Source organism: Mustela putorius, unplaced genomic scaffold (genome assembly GCF_011764305.1).
Source record: "Mustela putorius furo isolate JIRA1106 unplaced genomic scaffold, ASM1176430v1.1 tig00003834_pilon_pilon_pilon, whole genome shotgun sequence".
Lineage (NCBI taxonomy): Eukaryota > Metazoa > Chordata > Mammalia > Carnivora > Mustelidae > Mustela > Mustela putorius.
In genome coordinates, this window is record NW_025421987.1 from 98,952,528 (window position 1) to 98,978,388 (window position 25,861).

At 53.7% G+C, this 25,861-nt stretch overlaps 1 protein-coding gene across 4 annotated transcripts in view; it reads left to right on the plus strand.

Annotated features, from left to right (window-relative positions):
* The window catches only part of MYLK (myosin light chain kinase), a 180,551-nt gene that overhangs the window by 92,214 nt on the left and 62,476 nt on the right, over positions 1-25,861 (plus strand). For 3 of the 4 annotated variants that reach the window (XM_004745429.3, XM_045088817.1, XM_004745432.3), the window contains exons 15-18: positions 5,440-5,511; positions 5,956-7,121; positions 14,256-14,372; positions 24,051-24,137. In XM_004745429.3, the coding sequence (XP_004745486.2) occupies positions 5,440-5,511; positions 5,956-7,121; positions 14,256-14,372; positions 24,051-24,137 (1,442 nt within the window). Of the gene's footprint in view, positions 1-5,439; positions 5,512-5,955; positions 7,122-14,255; positions 14,373-14,726; positions 14,829-24,050; positions 24,138-25,861 lie in introns of those variants that run through there. The other variant, XM_004745434.3, reaches the window with a different exon arrangement.

The following is a 25,861-nucleotide window of genomic DNA, read 5'->3' on the forward strand; positions in this document are numbered from 1 at the left end:
ATGGATTAAAATTGGGAAAGCTGTAGGATTGAGGGAGTGTATTAGTTACCTATTGCTGTGTAACAAATTACCCCAAAACCAAGCAGCTTAAAATGACAGTTATTGTCTCGCAGTTTCAGTGGGTTGAATGATTTTTACAGGGAAGTTGTTGGTAGGGACTGTAGTCTCTGAACACTTGACTGAGGCGGGAGGGTCCACTTCTAAGATGGCTCCCTCATAGGACTGTTGGCTTGAGGCCGGAGCTCCTTGCCATGTGGACCTCTCCATAGAGCTGCTTGAATGACTTCATGACATGGCAACTGGCTTCCACAGAGCTCGTGATCCTGGGAGGGAATAAGCTACAATCTGCAGTGTCTTTTGTGATTTCCCCTTAGAGGTCACACATTATTACTCCTGTGTATTCTGTTTGCTAGAAGTAAGTCACTAAGCCGTATTAGGTGCCATCTCTTGGAGAGGCGAGTATCACAGAATTTGTAGACATTTAAAACTACTATAGGGAGGTTAACTATGCCCATTCCTCCCCCCAACCGCTTCCTGTTTAAGGTTTTCTAGATTATATGGGAAAGTAAGCTCCATGAAGATACACTGCTTTGTTCCCAGTGCCTAGAACAGTGCCTGCCCAGAGTCAGCCTTCACTGTTTGTTAAATGAAAGTGATCCAGAAATGTTCTTCTACCTTGAAAATGCTCTAACTCTTAAAATCCCATGCCAGCCCTGGGTTGACAGAGACAGAGCGCCAGCCCTTCGGGTTGCTGTAAGCACTGAGGAGTGCTCGTCTGACCTTGACCCTGCAAAGAGGATGTGGTGCCCCATGACACATCTGTCTGGAGCTGCCCTGGCTTAGGTGCAACCCTCTTTGCAAGGGGCTTGCTCCCCTGGATAAATCATTTCCCTGTACTCAGCACATTGTGTTCGAGGCTCTGAGCTACATGCCATGTAAAAGCTACTGCCATGATTGAGCCCTGTTCCCATAATCATGACAAAACCCAGGGTGTGGCCCACCACTTGAGTTCTTTCTGGGTGTGCGCTTTATGCTTGTTACCAGTTAGCTTTTGATGCATAACAAAATACTCAAATATTTAGTGGATTTATAAAAAAAAAAAAAAGTTGTCATTTATCATTTCTTTAGATGTACCAGGAAGTTCTGCCTAGCCGGGTAAGGTTTGGCAAATCTCAACTGAGCTAATGCCGTGTATGTTGTCTGCTGTGGAGATGGTTTGTGGACTGGCTGGTCATCCTGCAGGACAGGACAGAACACACCAGCAGCCTTTGCCTTACACCCAAACCAGTTAGTATTGGGAAGGCACATCTGCCTTCAGAATAGAGAAGAGACACACTCTTCCTCCCCTAGGCCAGTACTAATGGTAGAAACGGGCGACACATGAGTCTGGAGCTAGTCTGCATAGAAGGAGTCGTGCTACGGGACAATATTCACATTACTTAAGCCAAACATCCTAGAAGAGAGAAGCTCCTTGTGTGATTTTGAGGACAATAGGCAGAGGTTCAGCAAATGAGTAAAGGCTTGGCTGTCGAGGGCACGTTGAAGCTCTGAGCTGAAAGGGTAGGGAAGAGCAAAGCAAGGGCTGTGGGAAGTCTGCCAGGCCTGAATGGAGGGCTGCACTGGGAGGTCGGCAGGCAGACTGTCTGGGCCCAGCTGGGGACAGTCATAAAACTTACGCTGTCCCAGCTGGAAGAGACTTCAGAAGTTATCTAGCCGACTCATCGTTTAATGATGGGGGGAAGCAAGGTCTCAGGGTCATGGATTTGCTCGTGGCCGCCCAAAAGCAAGTCACAGAGCCCAGACTGGAACCCTCATCTGTTTTAATCAGATTCTCTCCCTTTCCTTTTTTCTCCCAAGTGCATGGGAACTTGGGGAACCCAGGAGGTTGCCCTGGAGTCTCCATTCACTCGGTCCTTGCCCCTCTCCTCTCCCCAACGTCCAGCCTCTTCGTTCCTTGGGGTTGCTGTTGCTGTGGCCTTGGCTCTGTCCTCAGCTGAGGAGCAAGTCAGGGAAAAGTTCTCCTGCAGAATATGTGCCAGGTCTTCCAGGAGGCCCATTCCCCTCCAGCTTTTCTCATCCTGACAGAAATCAGCCCTAGACCCAGGACAGAATGCCTTTCAAGGAGGGAGACCAGATAGCTGGGAGGAAAACGGGGTTGGGGGGGGGTCCTATCTGTCCCTGCTACAGCTGTGGCTGGATGGCTTCTGCCTCCCCTGCCTTAACGCTTGTCTCCTGAACTAAAAGAGGAAATGTCAAAAAGTCAGTTCCAAATTCCAGCTGAAATATTTTAAAGATTGAGACTTGCCAGGAAATTAGTTCTTTAATTTTACATGTAAAACCCATTCCAGGGGAGGGTGATTCAGAGTGGGACAGGGTCCAAGGCTTTGTAACAAAAGAGTGGGCTTCTCATTCAGGATTTGGGAGGCAGGAGTAGAAAGGGTTTCGTTACTTTGTAAAAGGCGCAGCCTCTGGGGTCTTGGCCCCATATATTCTCTTTGGTAGCACCTGGGCTGGGTATGGGGCCGCATCCTCAGCCCTGGGCCTTACTTGGTAACTGAATATGTTGATACAGATCCCAAAGATGGTCTCAAAAGGCTGTTTGGCTGGCTAGATTATCTGGTATGTAGGTCCCAGGTCAAAGGCCTTTCTGACCTGGGTAGACCTTGTTTGAACCCATGATTTGTCCAACAGAGATTTAAGTTTATGGCTGCAGAAATGGTGACCCTACCTTAGTGGGCCAGCCATGGTATCCCAAGTTCTTCATCTCTGTCTGCCTCTCAGACTTCCCCAGGCTTGGAGATGGGTCAAACAGCAAGCCACCTGTGCTCCCTCCTTAAGGGCAGGCGGTGGACAGCAACAGAAGCTCTCTCCTCCTTCCCCATGGGGAGCTAGAGCTCACTCCAGCTCAGGGGACAGGCTGCCCCACCATTTAAAGCCTCTGGTAGGTTCGGCTGGGGTAAAGCATGGCCTTCTGGTTGGTGTCTGCTCCTGATTTTTGCATCCAGCTGCGTCGTACCTGTGGCAGGAGGAAACTCAGCTGGGGCAATGTTGGAGAGCACAAGTGGGGAAAACGCGGCCGTTGGCCTCCTGGCCTTCTGCTTCTCACCAGTCGTGGGCCCCACACCCTGTGTTTGAAAGAAAAGCAGGGAATGAATGGCCTCATACTGGCCAGTGGCCTGGCAGAAGTGGGGTGCCAGGGAGCTTGGCCTCACCCACAAATGACCTCCTGTGTTTATTCTACAAGTTGACCCAAAGCCCTTCTGTGAGCCTTCTGTGCCAGGTGCTCAGGATGTCCTGAGGGCCTCTTAGCCTTCCCAGGGCCTGGAACCAAGGAGGCACCTGACTTCTGTTTGCTGAGCAAAAGAACAGCCAAGGGCCCCTTTCAACTGTCCAGACCTTGAGGCTCCCTAAACCTTGAATCGATGCCCCTGAGAGCCTGAGCTTTGACAAAGGTGGCCAGGAGGGGACCCCAATAGATGAGAGGAGGGTTGGAGGACAGCACAGATCAACCTCTCCTTGTTTCAAATGGGTCTCCCTGCTTGGGAATGAGCGGCAACCCCCCCACCCCAGGTCTCCTGCAAGTCGTCTGCTATGCTGTGGTGTGGCAGTGGGTGATCTAGACCTCGCCCTCCACAGGGAGGGAGGCCAGGCAAGGTAGAGAGCCACATATATCAGCCAGGACTGTGTAAACACATGCTTGGGGGGCCATCCGTGGAGGGATGACAGAGCCTGTGCACATGTTTCCAGATGCGTCCCTGCAGGTGCAGTTGGCGAGCAGGTAAGGCCCCGTATCTGCACATATCCATGTGTGCTGTTGATGGCCGCGTCCACACAGAGGCATGCGCATGCGCACACACGCACGCACGCACGCATATTACACACCCCACAGGAGACTGGTACTGATGAGCCCTGCAGGGCAGAGGGGGGAAGGTTACAGCTCCGGGATTCAGGGAGACCTGGGTGTCCATCCCTTTTCCTGCTGGTTGGCTTTGTGAACTGAGGCCAATGACTTAACCTTTAGAAGCCTTGTTTTCCTTATAAAACCAGTGCTGGCTTTCCAGAGATGTCATGAGATGCAATGAGACGGATTATGTAAGGCACCTGTTGCAGAACTTGGCTCGTCTGTGGTAGGATCTGAGGCACGTGCTGGGCCCCGCAGTGCCAGTAAGATGGTTACACAGTGGGGAATGAGTAGGAGAGCCTGCGATGCCCAGCACAGCCTCAGAGAAACTCCCGAGTCTCCTTCCTGAACCTTTCAAATGGACAGAATGGTGCTCCATACCTCACTGGTGCATTGTAGGCACAAAAACGAACGGTGGAGGGCCCTGTCTCTAATGGGAGGTTCTCACCATGAAGAGTCGCCTCTGGCTCTCGGTCCTACCCACCCCACCCCTGACTTTCCCCCTGCCTGGACAACCTTGGCTGGTCAGAGCTCAGAACCGCCAGCAGATGGCAGCCATGCAGGGTGGGAGGGCTGCGCAAGCAGGCCTTAGTACTCCCTGAGCAGGGGCAGAGGAGCTTCGGTTAGCCACACACCACAGGGACACTAACTTTTAACAGTGGGTTGAAGACTCCAGAGCCCTCCCCATCTGAAGGAAGGAGAGAAAGGGTCACTCCTGCAGGAAGACACCTGTTTGGTTTTTAGCTGATGGGGAGGGATGGAAGAGTGTTTTCACTTCTTGAGCAGGGGAAGGACCAGTTGGCGGGGGAGACCCTGTGCAGAGAGGACAGAACCACCTCTGTACAGAGGGAGCGTGGAGTCAGACTCAGGTCACCACACGGAGCTACAGGGACTAGACCAGCAGCCCCATCACACCCTGGCAGGTGTAGACTTCAGTGTTGAGTGATTGTATTTAAATTGAGTGATTGGGGGCGCCTGGGTGGCTCAGTGGGTTGGGCCGCTGCCTTCGGCTCGGGTCATGATCTCAGAGTCCTGGGATCGAGTCCCGCATCGGGCTCTCTGCTCAGCGGAGAGCCTGCTTCTCTCTCTCTCTCTCTCTGGCTGCCTCTCCGTCTACTTGTGATTTCTCTCTGTCAAATTAATAAATAAAATCTTTAAAAAAAAAAAAAAAAAAAAGAATCTTTAAAAAAAAAAAAATAAATTGAGTGATTGGATTATTTTTGTAATATACTTAGAGAAAAGTATTCCTACTTCTGCATGTCCGTCTAAGCTGTTGTCCAGAAGGCTTTTTTTCCCCTTTTTATACAAAAGCTGGGGTGGGGAGGAAGGTGACCAAAGCGGGACAGAGCCTGCCCTAGATCGAGGTTTTGTGTGGGTATTTGGGGTCACAGCTAAGCCCATGGCCCCCTCTTTCCTGGAGTAAACCGGCCAGCCTCTGGCTGAGTTCCTGCCTGCCCCACCCTCCTCGAAGCCCTGGGCTGAGTAAGGCCCTTGGCCCCAGAGCCTCTTGATATGTATCCATCTCTCAAATCCTTCAGGAACCGGGTTGGCGAATGCAGTTGCCAGGTGTCACTGATGTTACAGAGCAACCCCACCAGAGCCCCCCTGCGGTGAGTGCCCCCAGGAGGTGCCCGGCCAGGCCCCCAGGCCATCTACCCCCTCCACTTCCCTCTTGGGCCCTGCAGGCCCAGCCCAGCAGCCCCAGATTATTTGTATCCTCCAGCAGAGGCTGCTGAGCCAAGAGGGAGAGATTGGAAAGGGAATGAGGGAGGGAGAGCAGGGGAGGAGAGGGGGGTGAATTATTATTTTATTTTATTTTTTTTGCACACACCCTTATAAGGCTACTGAAGTCATTACCGATGTAACAAACCAAGTAAGCAAGCAAGAGCCTCTCACCAATGTTCCCTTCTATAAACACAGCCTGGTCAGCCCCAACCTCCCCTTCCCCCTCCCCTCTACCCTCCCTCCCTCAGGGATTTGCTCTCCCCTGACGTTCTTTCTTACCCGGCCCCTTTTCCTCTTGCTACTTTCCTTTTTCCCTTCACTGGTTGCAGGGGGAGGGAGCCTGCCAGCTGTGAGGGCCTCTGCAGCCAGGGAGCCGGTGCTGATGGTGGTGGCCGTGACTGCTATGGGACCCTGAGGCCCGGCTGGCCTGCGAGAGGGCAGGGTTGGCCGGAGGAGGAAGACGGCGAGGACGTTCGGGGGGTGCTAAAGAGGCGCGTGGAGACTCGGCAGCACACGGAGGAGGCCATCCGCCAGCAGGAGGTGGAACAGCTGGACTTCCGTGACCTCCTGGGGAAGAAGGTGAGTACCAAGACCGTGTCAGAAGAAGACCTCAAGGAGATCCCAGCTGAGCAGATGGATTTCCGCGCCAACCTGCAGCGGCAGGTGAAGCCGAAGACGGTGTCAGAGGAAGAGAGAAAGGTGCACAGCCCTCAGCAGGTCGACTTCCGCTCGGTCCTAGCCAAAAAGGGGACTCCTAAGACCCCGGTGCCTGAGAAGGCGCCGCTTCCCAAACCTGCCACCCCAGATTTCCGCTCGGTGTTAGGCAGCAAGAAGAAATTACCAGCAGAGAACGGTAGCAACAACGCTGAGGCCTTGAATGCCAAGGCAGCAGAAAGTCCCAAGGCTGTGAGCAATGCCCAGCCTTTAGGGTCCCTGAAACCCTTGGGCAATGCCAAGCCTGCTGAAACCCTAAAACCTGTGGGCAATGCCAAACCTGCCGAGCCCACGAAACCCGTGGGCAATGCCAAGCCTGCTGAGACCCCAAAACCCATAGGCAACGCCAAGCCTGCTGAGACCCCAAAACCCATGGGCAACGCCAAGCCTGCTGAGACTCCAAAACCCATGGGCAACGCCAAGCCTGCTGAGACCCCGAAACCCATAGGCAATGCCAAGCCTGCTGAGACCCCAAAACCCATGGGCAATGCCAAGCCTGCTGAGACCCCAAAACCAGCTGGGAAGGAAGAACTCAAGAAGGAGGTTAAGAATGATGTGAACTGTAGGAGGGGGCAAGCAGGAGCCACAGATAATGAAAACAGGTCAGAGAACCAAGGGACAGCCCCAACCTTCAAGGAGAAGCTACAAGATGTCCGTGTGACAGAAGGCGAGAAGCTGCTACTCCAGTGTCAGGTGTCCTCTGACCCCCCAGCCACCATCACCTGGACACTGAATGGAAAGACACTCAAGACCACCAAGTTCATCATCCTCTCCCAAGAAGGTAACAAGGGCGAGGGCTGGGGAGAAGTGGGCTCTGTACCAGGTCCACTGCAGGCTCCTGGAGCTTTGGGCTTGTGGACTGCTGCTCACAGCCCAGAGTCTGGGCTGGAATGCCAGCCTCTGTGCCCCCTTCCCTGACAGGAGAGGTGCCCTGCTCCGGGCCCTCAGGCACACACTCCATCACTGGGCAGTGAGAGGTGGGTGTCTGGTCCTATGGCACATGCCTGGGCCTTGGCATCTGTCCGGTGAGATGCTTCATGGCAGCCCCAGCTGTGGCTCCTCAGGGAAGCCCTAGGCCTGAGCTAGAGCTTCACGGCTCTGACATGGAAGGGGTTCTGTTTGCAGGCACAAGGGGACTGGAGGGCCAGAGCCCTCCCAGGGCTCAGAGCTGAGAGCTGCTTTCGCAGTGGGATTTTAAGTTTGGGGAGGGTGTACAGTGACAGGTTGGCACAGGATTGTGATTTGGGGTCAACAACAATTTAAGTCTTGATAACATTGTGGGTTTGAAAGGATCTGTGGGGGAAAGCCAAAACCCCAAACAGCCCCTACGGCACACTCTCCTGGGCGGACAGAGCCACTTGCTTCCTAATTTGGATGAGACTTTTGTTTGCTGGTATTTCACATTCTTGGGTTGTGGGGAGAAGGGGGGGCCACTAAATGCTGACATCTGGGGCCTTTGGGGGTCTGGAGTTGTCAGATGGGCCAGTTTATACCTAGAGAAGAGATGGGGGTAAGAGGGGCATTTTCCCTGGACCTTCAATTTGGTTTGAAATGTTTCAGCCAAGCATCCCAAGCCTGTATGGGAGCTCCCTTTCCGGCAGACTTCCCATACACTACTCTTGTGGCCAGTGCTGGAACAGAGCCTGACCTGAGCTAGGGGCTGATACTGGTGGCTCTGGACAAGGGCAGGGTACAAAGTTCCCCAGGAGGTGGCATTTTACCCTTAAGGGGTGGAGGGCGGCAGGCAAGAAGAGGCCCAAGTGGACAGGTCCTGTGCAATCGGGATCAGCGGAGCTGTCAGAAACTCCCCACACCATGCTGCTCCCCTTTCTGTCTGCTGACTGCACCCCCCACCGCCCCTCCTTCATCAGGCATCCTTCCTTCCTCCTGAAACCCAAAGGAAGCATTTGAAGAGAGCACTGTCCCTCTCAGCCCACGATGAAATTTCTGTCTTCATTCTGCAACTCAGACAGCAAATCAGGAAGAGCTGAGCATTTGAATCTAAGCGCTAGAAGATTCAGGGGAAATTGACCAGGAGAGAGAAGATGCTTTCTTTTCTGCTATTGTGCTTATAGGAGAACTTTTCTCGTGTGGCTATATCTCCAGATTGGTAGGGTCCTCCAGAAGGCATACCATGCTCCTCCCTGCCTCTGTTAGCTTAGCCTCCCTGTGATCCACACACAGGTGGGCATGGGGGATTGCTACAGTGGGGTGAGCTGTCTGGGCCCTTGGATGGCACACCTTCCCTGTCACCCCTGTGGGCTCCTCCCAGTTGGAAAGCCTTTGGTAGAACCAGTCTGAGACTTTGACTGGGAGGGTCTCCCAGGTTACCCCGTGGTACTCTCCAGGTAGGATGAATGGTGGGCAGGTGCCCGTCCCTGGGACATATGCACAGTGGGAGGGAGAACTGTGCTTACACCCTCTTCAGGGAAACTGATGTTGGGACAGCTGAGGACAGTGCCCTGAGCCATGCAGCTGCCGTGAGACCTGTGTCTCAGGGCCTGTAGAAGCATTCGTAGCTGCTTATAAACCATTCCCTCAGCAGAGCAACGGGAGCAGACCTCAGCCCTGGTCTCAAACACACGCCTGAGCCATGGCCTTGAGTCTGTGGCATCTGCTGTCACTGAGCATTCAAGGGCTATTCCAGTATCACCTCCCACAGAAACCAGCTCAAAGGGGCAGTGTAGGTCCAAATCAGAGGAAGAAGACATGATTGAAAGAAGGCCAGCACAAGGAGAGGATATGGGAAGGACTAGGAGCAGAGAGACAGCCCCGAATTCAGTTCCTAAAACATACTCTAAATATTTGTAATTCTCCTTTGAAAACCAAGAATAGCTTGCATGAATTGAACACTGTGCGCCAGACTCTGTCTGAGGCTCTGACAGCCCGTTTCACAGAGAAGTACACTGTCTTGCCCAAGGCTGCTCAGTTAGGTGTCAGAGCTGGGGTCTGAACGTAGGCAGTTGAGTTCTGACGTCCAGACCACTAAGCTCTATTACCTCTTAGCCCCTTCTTGTCAGATGTCCGCACACCAGTGCGGCTGAGAGAGCTTTCAGGACCTGCTCACCGGCAGCGTTGTCCAGCCAGGGAAACTACTCACGTCTGTCAACTCCTCAACCCTGCCAGTAGTTGTGAAGAGGCTGGGAGACTGGTGGCGCCCTCTGGGCCTGCCTAGTTTCTGGTATTTTCACTGTAGTGGAGGACGCAGGCCTTGACAGGGACCGGTCCGCCTTGCCACAGTAGGGAGAGTACCTCGTCTGAAAATACCAGCCCTGTTTTCTGTCCGTCCCTTCTCCGGAGGCTCACCCTCCAAGTCTTCCAGAGCCTGGGTTAGACCCGGACCCCAGGGAGAAAGCCCATCTGGAAGCCTTATCCGTGACCTCTTCCGCAGGCCCCCTGCCAGAAGCCAGGCACGCGGAGAGGTGTGAGTAGATGTGCTCTCCACAGATCTGGAAAGAGGGGACACACACCCCCAGTGATAAACCTATTCCACGCAAGTGGCCGAAGGTGAGCTGGGAGGCGTAGGAGAAGAGGGAGCTGAGTGCTGGGGCCGCAGGAAAGGCTGGTGCTGAGTGAGCCAGGCTGGGGCTCCAGGAGACCTATGGGCTTCCCAGGCAGGAGCTCCAGCAGCAGCAGAGGTGGGCCTGCTCACAGCACGGGAGGGCTGGAGAGGAAGGCAGGGCCCACAGTCTCCTAGGTCGTGCTAAGGAACTCAATTCTGGAGGCACTAGGCAGCCACGTAAAAGCTTGGAATGAGGAGCAGTGCACATAAAGCTGGGGGCTTAGGGGTTTTGATTGTGCCCAAAGACAAGTAAAGAGCCTATTGAAGAGGTGGAGGAGTAAAGGGGACTGGACTAAGAAGGTAGCCATGGCACAGATAGGAAACAACCAGTTCAAGAAGCAAGGACAGAGTTAGGAGAACCTGTTGCCTAGCTTGGGAGCAGGGGGCGGATAAAGAAGAGGAAGGAGCGGAGGACCCGTGTGCCAGAGTCTGGATGACTGGGGTCATACTTCTAGGGGTATCCATGGCAGTCAGCTGGTGGTTTGAGGTGGTCTGGAGGGGAAGGTGGAAGGGATAGCTAAGGGGTCTCTCCGTCCTCACACTGCCCTCAGCACCCTCTCTACCAACCCCCACCCCTCGGCTGGGAATCCTTCTTGCTTCAGTGCACTGCCCTGTGCTGTCAGCTCGTCTAAGAACAAACCTGACTTCTTCCGCTCTCCTTGCCAGACTGTTGTCACTAGCCTTTGGCCATAAGAGACTCCTGCGCTCCCCTCCCCCACCCATGGGCATGTACAGCCACATACCTCCTGCTAGTGGATGCTGTTTACAGGTTCACGAGGCTTCTCGGAGTCCTGTAGCTTGGATAGGGCTCATAGCCTGCAGGTCCCCCAAAACATGGTCATGTCCACCCCATTTAGCATCAAGGAGAGCAGAAGAGGTGTGACAGGAGTCCGCTGGAGTGGACTGCTAATTTGCGGGGGCGGGGAGGGGGGCACGTGGAGATACCCTTCCCCTCTCTGCATTCCCAGAGCTGCAGGGTAGATGGTGTCCACTTACAGTGGCTGGGCCTGCATGGGGACTGCACCTGAGCTCCTCAGGCTTTGGCCTTGGCCTTGACTGAAGAGTGGGAGGGATGGCCAGTGAGCCAAGGGGAACTCTGTGCTGCTCCTGAGAAGCAGTTTCATCTTTATGCCCTATTTCCTGTCCCCAGGCCAGGCTTCTCTCCTGGCAAACATCGCTCCCACTCTAATGAGAATTCACTTTTGTTGCTGTTGTCAACAGATGATTCATTTTTAATCACCTTTGGTGTGGGATCTGGCAAAGACTTTTTAAAAATCTATGGAAGTTCATTCTGTAGAACACTAGGATTTATGCAACCCCTACTGTGTGCAGGGCAGTATTGTGTATGCATAATCCGTTTGAAAAACTCTGAGGTCGGAATTGTTTCCTTTCAGAAACTCTATGGTCAGGGCTCCTGGGGGGGCTCAGCTGGTTAACCTTTGGCTCAGGTCATGATCTCAGGGTCCTGGGATTAGGCTCCCTGCTCACTGGGGAGTCTGCTTCTCCCTCTCCCTCTGTTCCTCTCCCTAGCTTGTCCTCGCGCGCTCGCTCTCTCTCTCAAAAGAAAAAAAAATCCTATATGGTCTTTTTCAGTGGTAGGTTATATGTGACTAAATGTTCCTTTCTCTTGCATAGATCCTCCCAGATCACCTGCTATAAAAAATGTGCCCTGGTTGTTCTCAGAATGGCAGATTTTTTTTTTCTTTTTTCTTTCTTTCTTTTTTTTTTTAACTGTGACTGCATTCCAGGCTCAGGAAGAACATTCATAATAGACACAGTCACTGCCCTCTGAGAACTAGTGGGGGAGACAGACATGCATTTCAGCAATGGCCTTGGGACACATGTTTGGATAAAGGGAAACTCAGGGCACAGAAGAGGGCCGTCTGTGGCTGGGGATGCTTATGGGTGACAGGGAAGGCACCATCCCTGAGGAGGTGACCTGGAGCTGAGTTGTGCTGTCCAGACCTCCTAGGGGACCAGGTTAGGGAGGCACCGCTCACTGAGGGCCTCCTCAGAGCATAGCCTTCAGGACTTTGAGCCACCTTCACCCCCCTGCCCCCTCCCACACACCCCTCTTCCCACACACTTGGAGCAAGATGGGAGATCTTCAGACCCTATGCCCCCAAGGGGCTCTCTCAGGGACAGTTCAAGCTGAGGCATTTATTGGATCTCTGATTCTGTGCTGCCTGCTCCCATCCCCCTCACCTCCCTCTCAAAATTCCCCGCCAGGCTGAGGCTTCTCTAAAAAGAAAAAGAAAAAAAAACAACTCTGGGAAAGGGTTTTTTTCCTGGAGGTCAGGAATAAGCTGTCCCACAGGAAATACCAGATTTTTCAATCTGGGCTAGCCTGCCTGGGGGCCCCTCCCCCAACCCACGCATGTGGCCAGGGGTCCCGGCTTTGGGCAGAGGGAAGAGCTCCCTGCTCTGCTGCGTTCCTGGCTGAGGGGCTGAGAGCTGTGGTCTAAATGCCCGACTTCTGGCAGGCTCACCACTGTCTCAGCAGTTGGTGCCATTTGGGCTTATGGCTGAACCCGGGGCCAGGGCGGGTCTGGGCGGGGTGGGCGTCGGTGCTGAAACTGAAGGTCCGGCAGGGATTCAAGCGGAATATTCACCAGGAGGGAAGTGTCTGCTCACGGAGCCTTAGCCTCAGACTGAAGGGCGGTGACAAAAGGGGGTATGTTTCCTCTAAGCCTCAAATTCGGGGACCAGAGGTCATCTTAGCATCTTCCTGTCCTCCCAGATGAGTAGAAGCCTCTCTCTAGAGAGGACCGTTCCCTCCAACCCAGATTCCTGTGCTTCACAGTCTCACTCCCATGATGGATTTCCTAAAAATCCAGCCTGAGTCCTTTCTGGTTCAGCGTCGGCAAAGTCTGTCTCCTAAGGGCAGTGAGCAGAGATGGCGACTCGATGTCCCCCTGGGTGGGAGAACGTAGGGAGGCCTTTCCTGAGAAATGGGCTCTGTGTAAGTAGGAGGGAGGTGGTGGTTAGCACGACATTTCCCTGTTGAGGGTACTACCCAGGTGCCAAGAAGCAAAGGGAATTAGTATGCCTCTGCTGTCCCTTCTGGCCTTAGTGAGGTTCTCTGAGTATCCTTGTATCTGTTGGTCAAGTCTGGGGATCTGCCTAATGGGGGTGAGGGTACTTTTTGAGATCCGTGCCTTTTGGCCTCCCTTCTGGCCATGCTGCCCCGCATACACACCTGGGATTCACACTGCTCAGCCCACCCAAGGCCTAGAGTTTGTGCCAAGCCACTGGCTGGGGGAGTAGGAGATGGAGGAAGTGAGGTGGCCGAAGCCAGTAGCTCCAGGCAGCAGGCTGCAGCAGTCCTGGCTCTGTCCTCTTCCTTGTGTGATGACTGCTGCCCTGACAACAGGGGCAGCTTTGGGCAGAGAGCCATGCTGTTGGCTTGTTTGTGTGTCTGAAGGCAGGAGCTAGGGTGCCACTGCTCTCTTGCCTGGCCCAGCGGTCCTGGCCCTCAGCTGGACTTTCCTGCACCCTGAGGGAAATCCCCCCAGGGGGTATCCCACAGAAGTAGCCAGAACCCTGCTTCCTGTGCCTGCCCAGCCTGACTTGTCCTTCCCCCAACCAGGACAGAAGACAAGTGTGCTGGGCGTGGGGAGACCCGTGAGGGAAGAAAGGCTTCACTACCACTCTCTGAGGCAACCAAAAGACGGTGTCCTGAAGGGAGGCCACCCTAGATTGCCCCTCTCTCAGACCAGTGCCCCTGGTTGGCCATGCTTCTCAGCTCACATACCATTCCTGAGAAGCCAGCCCCAGGACGCCAGGCTATAGATACCCTCTCCTCCCAGCAGACCGCCCCCACCCTAGGTCAGTGCCCCTGCTGGGCAGGGACTCCTACCTTCCCTCACCCGCCTCTTTGTTCAGAACTCCCGTCTCTAAGATGCATTCCCAGAATAATGACTGTAACTGGGTGTCGCTTTTGCGCCTGCCACTCTGCCTGACACAGGTCCGTAAACGTGTGCCTGGGACCGCTCATCTCTCTTGGTGGCATCGCAGTCTGAGGCTTGTGGTCTATCTGCTCCTTCCACTGTGTGGGAGGCTCTCCCAAGGCAGACACGATCCCACCGTCTTCTTCGGCACCTTTCCATGATGTCTCCCTAAGAGAGCTCTCTGGGAGGCAGGAAGAAGGTCCCGGGAAGGAATATATTGGACCTGGGCTATCAGCAAAAAAGTACCCTACCTTTGGGAAGGAAAGAGGGTTTGTTCCCACAGGACTCCAGACTTCTGGACTTCCAGAAGTTGTCCATGTGAATAGCCCTCCCCTGCCACATTCCAGGTGCCATATCGGGCTTGTACCTGCTCCCATCAACCGTTCTCCCTCTTCCTTCCTAGGCTCACTGTGCTCTGTCTCCATCGAGAAGGCACTGCCCGAGGACAGAGGTTTATACAAGTGCATAGCCAAGAATGGCGCCGGCCAGGCTGAGTGCTCCTGCCAAGTCACCGTGGACGGTAGGTCATGCCCACCCCTCACTGCCACACACAGAGTCCCACTCCTCAGCTCTTCCCTTGACAGCCGTGCCTTGACAGAACTGCCTCCAAGACTGCAATCCCTCCCGTAGGCATTCGCTTTGTGGGGTCAAGCCATCATTTGCAAACAGTGAGACAGAAAGGAGAATGGGGAGCACCAGTTGATGGCCCTGTGTGAACTTGCAGCCTGCCCTTGGCCGACAGGAGGGGCTACTCTCCTGTTTGTCCCCGCTACCCCGTCCCCAGTCCTGACCCCCACACGTAGAGCCTAGCTGAGCAAGGAATCCAGGCACAGGGCAGGAGGAGAAAAAGACACACCCACAGGAAAATGACATAGTATTTCACAAGCGGCAACAAGCCAGTGTCCGTGCTGGCAGGTCAGCCCTACGGTGAGGACGGAGTGGCGGGAGGTCCATGTGGGGACACTTCCTCGAGGAGGTGAGTTGAGGCTGCGTCTCTGGGGTAGAGGGGGCAGGCCCACCTCTGTGAGGAGAAAAAGTCACCGTAATTCAGCAGAGGGAGAGCAGGAGACATGTGGGGGTCAAGGGCTCCCAGGTCTGAATGGAGTTTCTGAGTGAGGAAAGGCTGAGGCCAGACTATGTTCGTGACTCTTTCTCTACTGGGTCTGGAGTTAAGCAGTTGAGCTTTGGAAGCAGAACCAGCCTTGGGATGATAGAGGCTACAGCCCTCATTTTAAAAGGGAGACCAAGGCCGTGGAGAAGGAAAGCATCCTGCTCCAAGTTCCCTGGTCCAGCCGAGGCCAAGCCAGGGCCAGAACCCCATCTTGGGCCTTCTGATCCCTTCCTTATTATCTCGTTACTTGCCTGGAACTGTCGAAAAAGATAGTGTGGGGGAAATCCTTTCTTACCCTTGAAATGCCTGGTTAGTAACTATGAGTGACACGTGAAAAACGAGCGTCCAAATAAGGCAACTCAAAGGCTTTGTTGTTCTTCTGACTCCGGAATATAATCACTTGGGTTATGAAGTTCCATCCTGTTTCCCTGCTATTCCCCAAGATGCGGACCCTGAGTCCCCATTCTCAGCTTTAGAATCAAATTTTGTGGCCATGAAAATCAAGATTTGTGATCGATTAGGAATGGGAGAAAAGAAAAAGAAACTGTATTTTTTTTTTTAAAAGAGCCTTGAAAAGAGACATTTTAAAAAAAATACAGTGGTAAAACAGATTCAGTAGTCAGTAGCCAGCCGCAAAGGTGAGATGGCAGAGGATTGTGTGGGTCTCCCTGGAGTTCTGTGCTGGGTTTGTCACCAGGGCTCTGAGTCTCCAGAGCAGATTTGGTAAACCCACGTATGGTCTGTTCAGAGTGGGGCTCAAAACCTATGTTTTGCGGCTTTTGGTAGGGGCTGCTGCTGTCCAGTACTCCCATGTGTGCCCTGGCTGTCACCCTCCCAGGTCAGATTCCTGCTTCTTTTTTTTCTTTTTTTTTTTAAAGATTTTATTTATTTATTTATTTGACAGACAGAGATCACAAGTAGGCAGAGAGGCAGGCAGAGAGAGGAGGAAGCAGGCTCTCCGCTGAGCAGAGAGCCCGATGCGGGGCTTGATTCCAGGACCCTGAGATCATGACCTGAGCTGAAGGCAGAGGCTTTAACCCACTGAGCCACCCAGGCGTCCCCGATTCCTGCTTCTTTTAAGACAGGTGCCACAGTTTAAAAAGTGTTTCTGGGAACGTGACCCCAAAAGCCTGTTTCTACCAGCCCGCACTTGGGACCCTTGCAGGATCCGACCAATCTAGAAGGAAGCCCAGGCTGCTCCTGAGGGTATCTGCTTTTGGAATCCTTGGACTCTTCGGGTCCTATTTACATGGCTGGCTAAAGGGAGGATAGTAATTCATTCTCCTTATCTGCGAAATGTCAGCACCTTTTTGAGAAACAGCAAACATTTTATTTTTAAAAGCAAACTTTGTTTTCAAAATAAAATTCTCTTTTTCCCTATAGAATACATCTTTTTTTTTTTCTCTAAGGTTTGGGGAATTCATTCTGTAACTTATGGGACTTTTCTTGCCCCTAGGCTGGTCTCCTTCTACCAGATTCCCTTATACTCTCCCTAATCTTGATCACCTTTATTTATCTCTAGTTTGGCCTAGGGCTGCGGACTAGGGGCTGGGTCTTAAGAGAAGAACCAGCAAAGGGATTGGAGGGAGACCAGCTGAGATAACAGGATGGACTCTCAGTTAATTGGTTTTTGTTTTTCAAGGAGAAAAAGGGCAGCCTCCTTCACACCCACTCTTTTCCCTGTTGTTGGACTAGGAGATGTATTAGTGCCTCACAGGTAGGTGGTCTTCTTACCTTGTCCAGCTTTAGTTCTCCCTCACGAGCCACCTCTAGACAAAGGACTGTAGTTTCCCTGTTACCTTGCAGCACATTTTCCCCTCCTGGGCTCTCCTCAGCCAGGCTGAGGAGTCCTTCCATCCCCTGATCCTTCCAGCTCTCTCTGCTCCCCAAGGCCATTGTACCTCACTTAAAGATCCCGGCCAGGGATGGGGGCGGTCCATGCACCCTTTGAAATGATATACAGAATTTTGTGCATTTGTAGATTAGAGCATTTTTCTGAAGAGAGAGCCCATAGTTTTAAATCAAATTCTCGAAAAAAAGTCATACGTTAAAGTACATGGAAGAACTCTTTACCCTAGGGAGTAACTGAATTTGCAAGTTCGTTCGTGCTGTGGGGTCTTCTTGTCTCTCTCAAACTCCAGCTGCCTGCTCAGCCTCTGGATAGGACTGCATCCCTCTCAAGGGGCAGTGGGGTCCCTCTCATCTAGAGGAGGGGGCTGTAGCTCATGCTGATGTCACACCGGCCCTGCCCCCTGATGGTCACGAGCTATCACTCACATGGCACCAAACACCATTAAGACTATCCACCTGCGGCCAATGCAATGATACATTCCAGGGCCTCATAAAGAGACTTTGGTTATATTAGCCGAAGTATTAGCCGTACTCCTGTTTTTCCCACTGATAGTACAGACAGAGGGCGGTAGCTTTTATAATTCGTCATGTCCGGCTTTCTTTTTTTTTTTTTTAAGATTTTATTTATTTTATTTGACAGATAGAGATCCCAAGTAGGCAGAGAGGCAGGCAGAGAGAGAGGAGGAAGCAGGCTCCCTACCAAGCAGAGAGCCTGATGCGGGGCTGGATCCCAGGACTCTGGGATCATGACCCAAGCCGAAGGCAGAGGCTTTAACCCACTGAGCCACCCAGGTGCCCCCATGTCCGGCTTTCTTAATCGTGCTGTGGGGGTCTTTTACCCAAGGGAAAGGGTGTTCTTTTGCACTATCTGAATTCTGGTCCCACCCGTGCTCCTTCCAAGTGTAGCAGGAGGCAAGTGTCAACATACACCCAAAACCACCTGAGCCCGGAGTGGGGAAGGACTTGCCAGAAAACTCCCCCAAGAGCTGACCTTCCAGGTGTGCTGTGGCCAGAGACCCTCGTGCGTTTGGAGTTTATACAACAGTTGGGCAGGGTATCCCTAGGTGGGAAAACTGAGGCTCCGTGAGGGTTGGCAACTTTCCCAGGTCGCACTGACTTTCACAGGGCGGGAGGTGGGGGGACGACTCTGGGTGTCTCTGATCCCAAAGCCTGTGTGCTTGGAGCCATTGTATGCAGCGAGTTAGAACACAAGTTACCTCAGCAGGACTCACACCGGGGTGTGTCTGGGTCTGGAGCCTACCCTTTCCACCGCCCAGCATGGCCTCGCTGTCTAGTGAGTAACATGTCAGTGTACGCGCTCTGAGACATGGGGTCTCCCTTAGTCACAGCCCTTCCCTCTGGGAAGTCCCTCCATCCTTTCTTGCAGCCTGCCCTTGGCCAACAGGAAGGCTGCTTGCCTGGTTGTCTCTCTGTCCCTAGTCCTGTCCCCACACACAGAACCTGGCCCATTCCCTCTCAGACCCAGGTGAGAGGTGGGGAAACAAAACTCTTCGTAGGCCAAAATCCCAGGACAGGGCAGCTTAGGTTGCCCTTCCTTAACCACCCTGGCTGAGGGCATCTGGCCTCGACTACTGTTGAGACTGAGGGCTTTGTGACCAGGGAGGGCTGTGCATATGTGTGGGAGGAGGTGACGTTCCAGTGGGCCATCATTCATCTCAGTGCCAGGCACTGCTTTAGGGGCTAGGTTAAAAGCAGGGAACAAAAAGGAGATTCCCATTTTCTAGGACTTTACATTCAGTAAGGGGGAGACAGTAATACAGATGAACAGGTCTATCAGCTAATCTCAGGTAGCAGGTGCTACGAAGGAAGCTAAGGTGGGGTCGGGAATGCTCCTGTTGGAGAGAGTGGTTGGGAGGCCTCTCTGAAGAAGTGACAGTGGAACAGAGGTCTGAAGAAGCCAGAAGGAGTCTGGAAGGAAGAGGGAAGGGTAAGAGAGAAGCTCTGAGTGGAGACTCTGCCTGACGCGTTCCCAGAAGCAGGAAGGGCTGTGGGGGGCTGAGCCGTGAGCAGCAGCTGAGAGGTGGGAAGTGAGGTGAGGGGGAGCAGCAGTGAGATCTGCCGGGCCGTGGGCTGTGACAGGAGACCGGACGTTATTCTAAGTGTGGTGGGCCAGCTCTGGACATTGTGACCAGAGGTGACCACGGTGACCGGACCCAGGATGGGTAAGAGGGAGAGCAGGGAGACCAGCTGGGTGGTTGCTGGGATGGCCCAGCAGGAGTTGATGTCGGCTTAGACTCCATGCAGGAGGGGGGAAGTGATCAGATTCAGAATCTCTTCTCAAGGTAAGAGCTGATAGGATTTGCTCATGAATTGGAAGTGGAAAAAGAAAAGGGAAGTGAGAGGCGACTTGGTTTTCATGCGGGAGCACCGATAACACTGGTACTACTCTCTGGATGGGCACATAAGGGGTGAGGCAATGAAGAATTTTGCCCCTGTGAAGATTAAGATGTCCCTCAGAGGTCCAGGTGGGCATGTCACATAGGCAGGCATTTAGATGAACCTGGAGTTGGGTAAGGAGGTCGGGGTGGGAGGCAGGAGATGGGGAGCCATCCACACAAGAGGCCACTGAGTGTCCTGGGATTGCACAAGGTCCCTAGGGTGGATGTGGATGGAGGGGGCAGGAAGAGAAGGAGGGCAGGACAGAGGTCCGCCGAGGAGACGGAGAAGGAATAGGCATGGTGGGATAGGAAGAGATCCCGGAGGAAGCGGTGTCCCCGAAGCCAAACGGTGGCCACTTACATAAGAAAGGAATGATGGGATCAGTGCATCAGATGTGGCTGCCAAGGAGAGTAAGGTGAGCCTGAGCACTGGCCATTGGGTTTGGCAACCCAGAGGTGATTCGTAACTGTGACAAGGGGGCTTGTGGGGTGAGAGTAGAGAAGCCTGAATCGAGGCATGAGGGACTGAGTGGCCTGCTGAAGTCCACACAGCTAATGACTAGCTGGCTGGGCATTTAAACAGGAACCCTGCAGCCTCACTACTGCACCACCTGCGGCCGTGACCGTCAGGCACCTCTGATCTTGACCGAGCAGATTTCGATGCACCCTTGTTTCACTGGCCTGAGTCCTTGCCATAGTAACAAGTTTGCTCTCACTTTCACATTTGTCCTTCCGGTGGTCACCGGCAGCTAACATGCATTAGACTGAACTAAATAAAATTGCTGTTCCAGTGGGCTAAAGACACTTGAGTATTGCCAAAGCCGTGGTTCAACCTGAAGTAAGCAGTTAAAGCACGTAGCATCGTGCCAGGCACAACTAAGTAACCTGGCCCATTCACTCAGGTGGGGTGTGATTCCTGCGTTCCTTGTGAAGGTCGGGCTCAGAAAAGGTCAGGGAGCTTGCCCAAGGGCTCAGAGGCCCCGAACAGCAGAGCCAGAGAAGGGCTTGTCTCCCGCCTGGAGCACCCTCTCTTCTGTTGATGCCAGCTTGCTGCCTGCCGTAGGGCAGAGGAGGAGGTCTGCCCCTCTGCCCTGCCCCCTTGTGGAGCTCCTGGAAGCTGGGACCCCCTTCTAGAAGCCCCCTTCCTTGGGCTTGTATCTCAGGGAACCGGCCTGTTGCGGAAGACAGAAGGAGGGCTGGGTCTGGAGTTAGCCCAGGAGTGGAAGGGGTGAGCCGTTGCCCATATAAGGACACATTTTCCACTCCATGTCAAGGCCCCCCACCTCTCCATACTGCCATCTTCCTCCCCCATCCGTCTTTGGGGGCACAACCAGGCCAGCCATGGACTCCAGCCCTGGGGCCCCGATCTAGAAATGGACTCTGGTTTCATCACCAACTGATTAAAATAGAAAATACAAGCTGCTCTTAGACTTGTGTGACTATTATTTTTATCCCCTGGGCAGCCGTGCAATCATAAAGCTGGTTCTGATTAAGCGCACGGTCCCTCCAGCCTGCCCCTCGCTGCTGTTCTCACGGAGGGCTAGTGGCTTGTGGTGTTCGCACAGCCCCCGTGGGGCGGGAGGACTGCCAAGGGAAGAGGGGACCAGGCCCAGCCCTGGTTGGGGGGTGCTCCAAGTCGAGGGGGTGTGCCTGGCTTGAAAGGGAAACTTGAGTCCCTTTCCTCATGGTCAGATGGAAAGATAGAGTGCACAGAACTTCTAAAAACAAAGCTTGGTGCACAGACAAGGTAGTGTACTCACACATCAGTATCAGGCCAGCACTCAGAAGCTGAGGCCAGACGCAGAGGCCGGAAATGGGCAACATGCGGGTGGGGGCTGGTCAGCCAGGGCGTTTGGAAGGTGGAGAATTTTAAAGCAGACTGGGAGGGAGGTGAGGAAACGTGGTAAGCAGGAGGAATTAGTTAGTAGGTAAATGATCACTTTTCTCCTTTCCCGAGCACTACTGAATACATTCTGTCCTTTAAGTCTCTTAACACTGTGCGGTAGAGAAAATAGGTGTTACTTCCTTTGTACAGATGTAGGAATAGAGACCCAAAGTGGCTGAAATGATTTGCTTGTGATCCCAAGATTGCTGGTGACAGAACCAAAACCAGAACCCTCCTCTCTGGGTCTGTGCTCTAAGGATGCTTGGAGGCGAAGGCCGACACAACCCCGTGAGGGGAGAAGGGAACTCAGTCTCTCATCCCTTCTTTAGGGACCCAGGAGCACTAGACCTCTCATCCTTTGCTGGCTTATGCCTCCAGTTATGCATCAGTTAAAACAACAGCTACCCTGATCCTTCTTTATCTCCCTCCTGTGAGGTCCCAGAACTCACCAGAAGAAAGACTGGCAAAGGGAGTATTCAAACCAAGGAACATAGAACTCTGCACACTTGGCTCTCTCCTTCTCTTCCTTGAAAAAGGGGGAAACAAACACATTTTGGGGTGCAGCTCTCTGTAAATTGTCCTTGGTGCCTGTCAGGTCTTGATTGGAGGGCCCTAAACAAGGGAACCCTAGACCCACCCCATGACCTGGAGTATGACATGATCTGCAGACATCAGGGGAAGCTCTGGTCGGCATTCCTGTGTCTTAGACTAGTCCTCGAGACCCTCCTTGGGCCCCACCCCCACCTCTCGACATGCAGGCACATACACATACGTACGCACACATAGACACGTGTGCACACACATGGCCTGAAGAGAGAGACAAGTGCCCTATTAAAATCATCTGTGGAGCTTCTGGATCTTATTGACACCCAGGCCCCTAACTAGATCAATGAAACCAGGATCTGGGGAATGAGATACCTGGGCACAGGTGCTACTAATGGGCAGCCCACGGCTGAGAACCACAGAGGTTGACAAATGTGTACTGAGGATTTTTCTGTAGCTAGGAATGATGGTTAGGCCTGGGGAAAACACCCAGTGTGAGGAAGTGAAATCATCCCATCCCCTCCCTGTGGGACTTTCTGCCCCTCCATCCACTATGCACAGGGACCCAGGCATATGGGCCACCTGCTGAGGAGACCGGACACAGGCAGTGTCAGTGGCGGAAGGCAGGACCCCTGACTCACCGTCTGGGGTTGCTCTTGCTCTAACAGAGGTGGCAGGAGGATAACAGTGAGGCGCGGAGGGAGGGAAGGGGGCCGGGTTAGCAAGTGCTCTTGAAAGGACTTCTTGCGGCTGTGTCCCCTCAGGACTATTCCCTGTCCATACACCGGCTGCTAGGAAGCTCTTCTTAAGGCCTACGCTTCACCATTCCTGTAGTGACATGTGTACAGCTTTTGGCTGACTTCCGTGGAAATAGTCTCCCCAGCCCTGGAGGCCCGTGTGCCTCGGAGCTGCCGGCGCGCTTGGACGGTGCCTGCACCAGGCCTCTGTCCCTGGATTACCCAGCTGTCGTCGGGAGTGGGCAGGTTTTTGGTTAGGAAGGAAGCTTGACTCTTTGTCGGGGGATTTACTTGGGCAGAAAAGAGACACAAATACCATCTAGAAGGAGTAATGCATCCAGATGGGAGTATCAGGAGTCCATGTGCTGGGAAAGGGTTCGTCCCCAGGCCCTAGTTCTGTGCAACCTGGTCCACCCCGCAAACCCCCAGGAGCCAGCCTGGGAGAGAGCACGTGTCAGCAGCTAGGACTGCCCCATCTAGGATGCAGGACAGCAAGATGGCCCTTCCTCCCCAGCCAAGCCACAGGAATGTGGCCCAAGCATGGTTGGAAAGTCCCACCTCCTCCTTCCTCCCTCTGAGCTTCCTCTGTCAGGAGCAGGAAAGGGAATGGCAGGAAGGGGCTCTGAGGGGGAGGCTCGCTCCCAGCCATCCCTGAAGAGTGTTCCCTTTGGGGGAAATGCTCCTGGGGAAAATACTGGAACATAGTGATAGCTCTTTAACCAGCTGCTTCTTATCCAAGTTCCTGGGTGGTTTCCCCAAAACTTCCTGAAGCCCAGTCTCCTCGGGCCCAGTAAGGCCTTTTATGCCCAGCCCCGTGCCATGTTTTTCTGCTGCCCTGACAAGGGAGAGTTTCCCCTGGCCTTTTCCCCACTTGGCATGAATGTGGACGGAGAAGGTGAAGGAGAAGCTTAAAGAATCGTGCACCCATGCGTATCCCATTTCAGGTCTACCCTGACAGCTCCACAGGGTTTCGTGGGGTCTACTTTGACAAGGAGTATAGAAGCTCCCATAATGGGTCCAAGGCTCCACACGGGCCGGGGAGGCGTGAGGGCTGCCTGCTCCGAGGCCTCCGTGTGGTCTGGGGGTCTGTCAGTGGCCACATGTAGAAGGTAGTCTGAGGAATCAGAAGGTGCAAGTGCCTCTCAGGCTGTGAGCCAAGGGCATGGGTCCCGTCCCCTCCTCCTCCTGTGTGAGGGACCTCTCTGTGCAGAGCAGGCTTTGGGAAATGCAGAGCGGTGAGCCCGAGTGAGTGAAGGCCCAGTGAAGGGAACAGAGGGGAGAGAGGTAAGCAGAGGGCACCGACTCTGCTCCAGCCCTGCCAGGGCGTGACTCCTGGCAGCACATGCCTGCCACAGAAGGGAACGTGTGAACTAGCTCCCAGGAGAGCCTCTCCATCCGTCTTGCCTGGGCGACTGTGCTCTCTCCACCTGATTTATAAGGCGCAGTGGAGTGGACGCTCCTTCTTTGGTGCTCCTATGGAGGAAGGTGCCCCATGGCAGGCGCCGTCTGCCTGGCGGGCACTGAGGGCCCCCAGAGTGGAATGGGGAGCGGGATGCAGTTGGGGGGGGCTCTAATTTTAATCAGGGTGGGATTTTTTTTACTGACATGCCTCCTTGGCTCATTTCCTTGGGCAGCAGCCAACTGATGTTTGTGGTTACCTGTTCTGTTCCAGATGCTCCCACCAAAGAGAATGTCAAGGCCCCGGAGATGAAAGCCCGGAGGCCCAAGAGCTCTCTTCCCCCTGTGCTAGGAACAGAGAGTAAGTATTTGTTCAGCTCCTCAGTGGCCAGCACTGCGGGCCAGCGCCAGAGCCCCAGCCGCCTTGCCTGCACCCCGGCGAGCCCCGTTAAGTCCTGGTGCCCAGGCCAGGGGCCACTTGGCACGGCCCACCTCTCCCAGCCTCCGCACGTCCACAACCACTCGCCACCTCCCTCAGGCCTTCATTACTTCTCACCAAGACTCCTTCTCCCAGTTCCTCCCAGGTGAGTTTTTCCTGCCAGGTAGACCTTTCCAAGCTATAGCTCTGACCTTACCACCCGTGGCCGCCGTCCCTACAAGTGAGCCTCACCGCTCATCACCACCCAATCATACCTGCCGCCTCCCCCATACACTCTGTGTTTAAAAAATAAAAAAAAAGAAGAAGAAGAAGAAGAAGAAGGCAGTCTCTTAATTACCCATACTAATAGGGCAAAGTGATTAAGCTTGATTAGTTCAAAGGCTGAGTCTCATTTTCCGTGACAAGGCTGAGTTATGTGACTTTGTTTTATTCTCTTCCTTTCTGAGCTACATATTTACGTTACTAATGATGAGCTTGGGTTCCCCATACATATACCAGCCAGCTGTCGGGGTGGGGGGCGGGAGCTCAGCCTTCTGCACATGGGGTAGCTGAACTGGAACTGTAATGTCCAGTGGATTTTTAACCAAAATGAGGAGCTCAGGTGATCAGGAGTGGACATTTAATGAGTTGCTGGAAATGCACGCCTAATTGTAAGAAAAACCTCGTAAGAATAGGTTGGTGATTCTGTTTTCCAAGAGGATGACTGGGGCCCGTGCTCTAGGAGTTATGAGAAAATGGGATCTTAGAAGAGCATGGGGTGCTTGTGACATAGGGGCCTGAGTCCGTCCCCCCTCCTGGGGGCAGAAGCAGGAACTCGGGAAGCTTGAGCCGGGTCACCAGCGGCCTCCTGTCCTCAGCTCCGGGACACCCTTTCCAGGCAGATCCTGGGGGAAGTGAGGTGTGTGTTAAGGGGAGAGTCGTGCAGGAGAATACAGGCTGGAGACGGGGAGCAGCTGGGCCCCAAGAGCTGGGCCTTTGTGCTGGAGGAGGGAAGTCTGCGGGGAAGGCTGATCAAGTTATCATCCAGTTCTGGGATGGGGGCTCAACCCCGGCTATATATTAGATTCACCTGGGGAGCTTTTGAAACCTCTGCTGCTGGGGTACCCCGGCTCAGTTAAATCAGGATCTCTGGGGGTAGGATCCAGGCTTCGGTATTTGTTCAAGCTCCTGGGCCATTCTGGCATGTGGTCAGTCAGGCAGGAAGCACGGCGTGCCTGCACTGTTGGGATTGTGAAGCAGAGGGCTTCTCCTTTCCTGCCTCTGTTAAGTGGGGCCCATTATGCCCCGGTCCTCAGACCATCTCTGATACCGGCCCCCAGACTCCAGCCTTCAGGGAGGGAGCAAGATGCTGGAAGCCGAGCTGGAAGCCAAGGTTCTTACCCCCGTCTTGAGGGAGTGGGGAGTGGGGTTCAGTCAGTGGTACTGCTTAGAGGGAGGGGCATGGCTGGCGGAAACTGCTTATCCTCCTTTTCATAGCAAATACACACGTTCATGACTGGACAAACTCCAGCAGACACTGCTTGTGTGTAGAAGGGGAATTTAACTCTAGCCTTGGAGTCACAGTTACGGACAGGACAGATGTCTAACCCCACAAAGGACTGGAAAAGTGTGTCTGTATGCACAGTAATGACCACTTTGAATGGTCC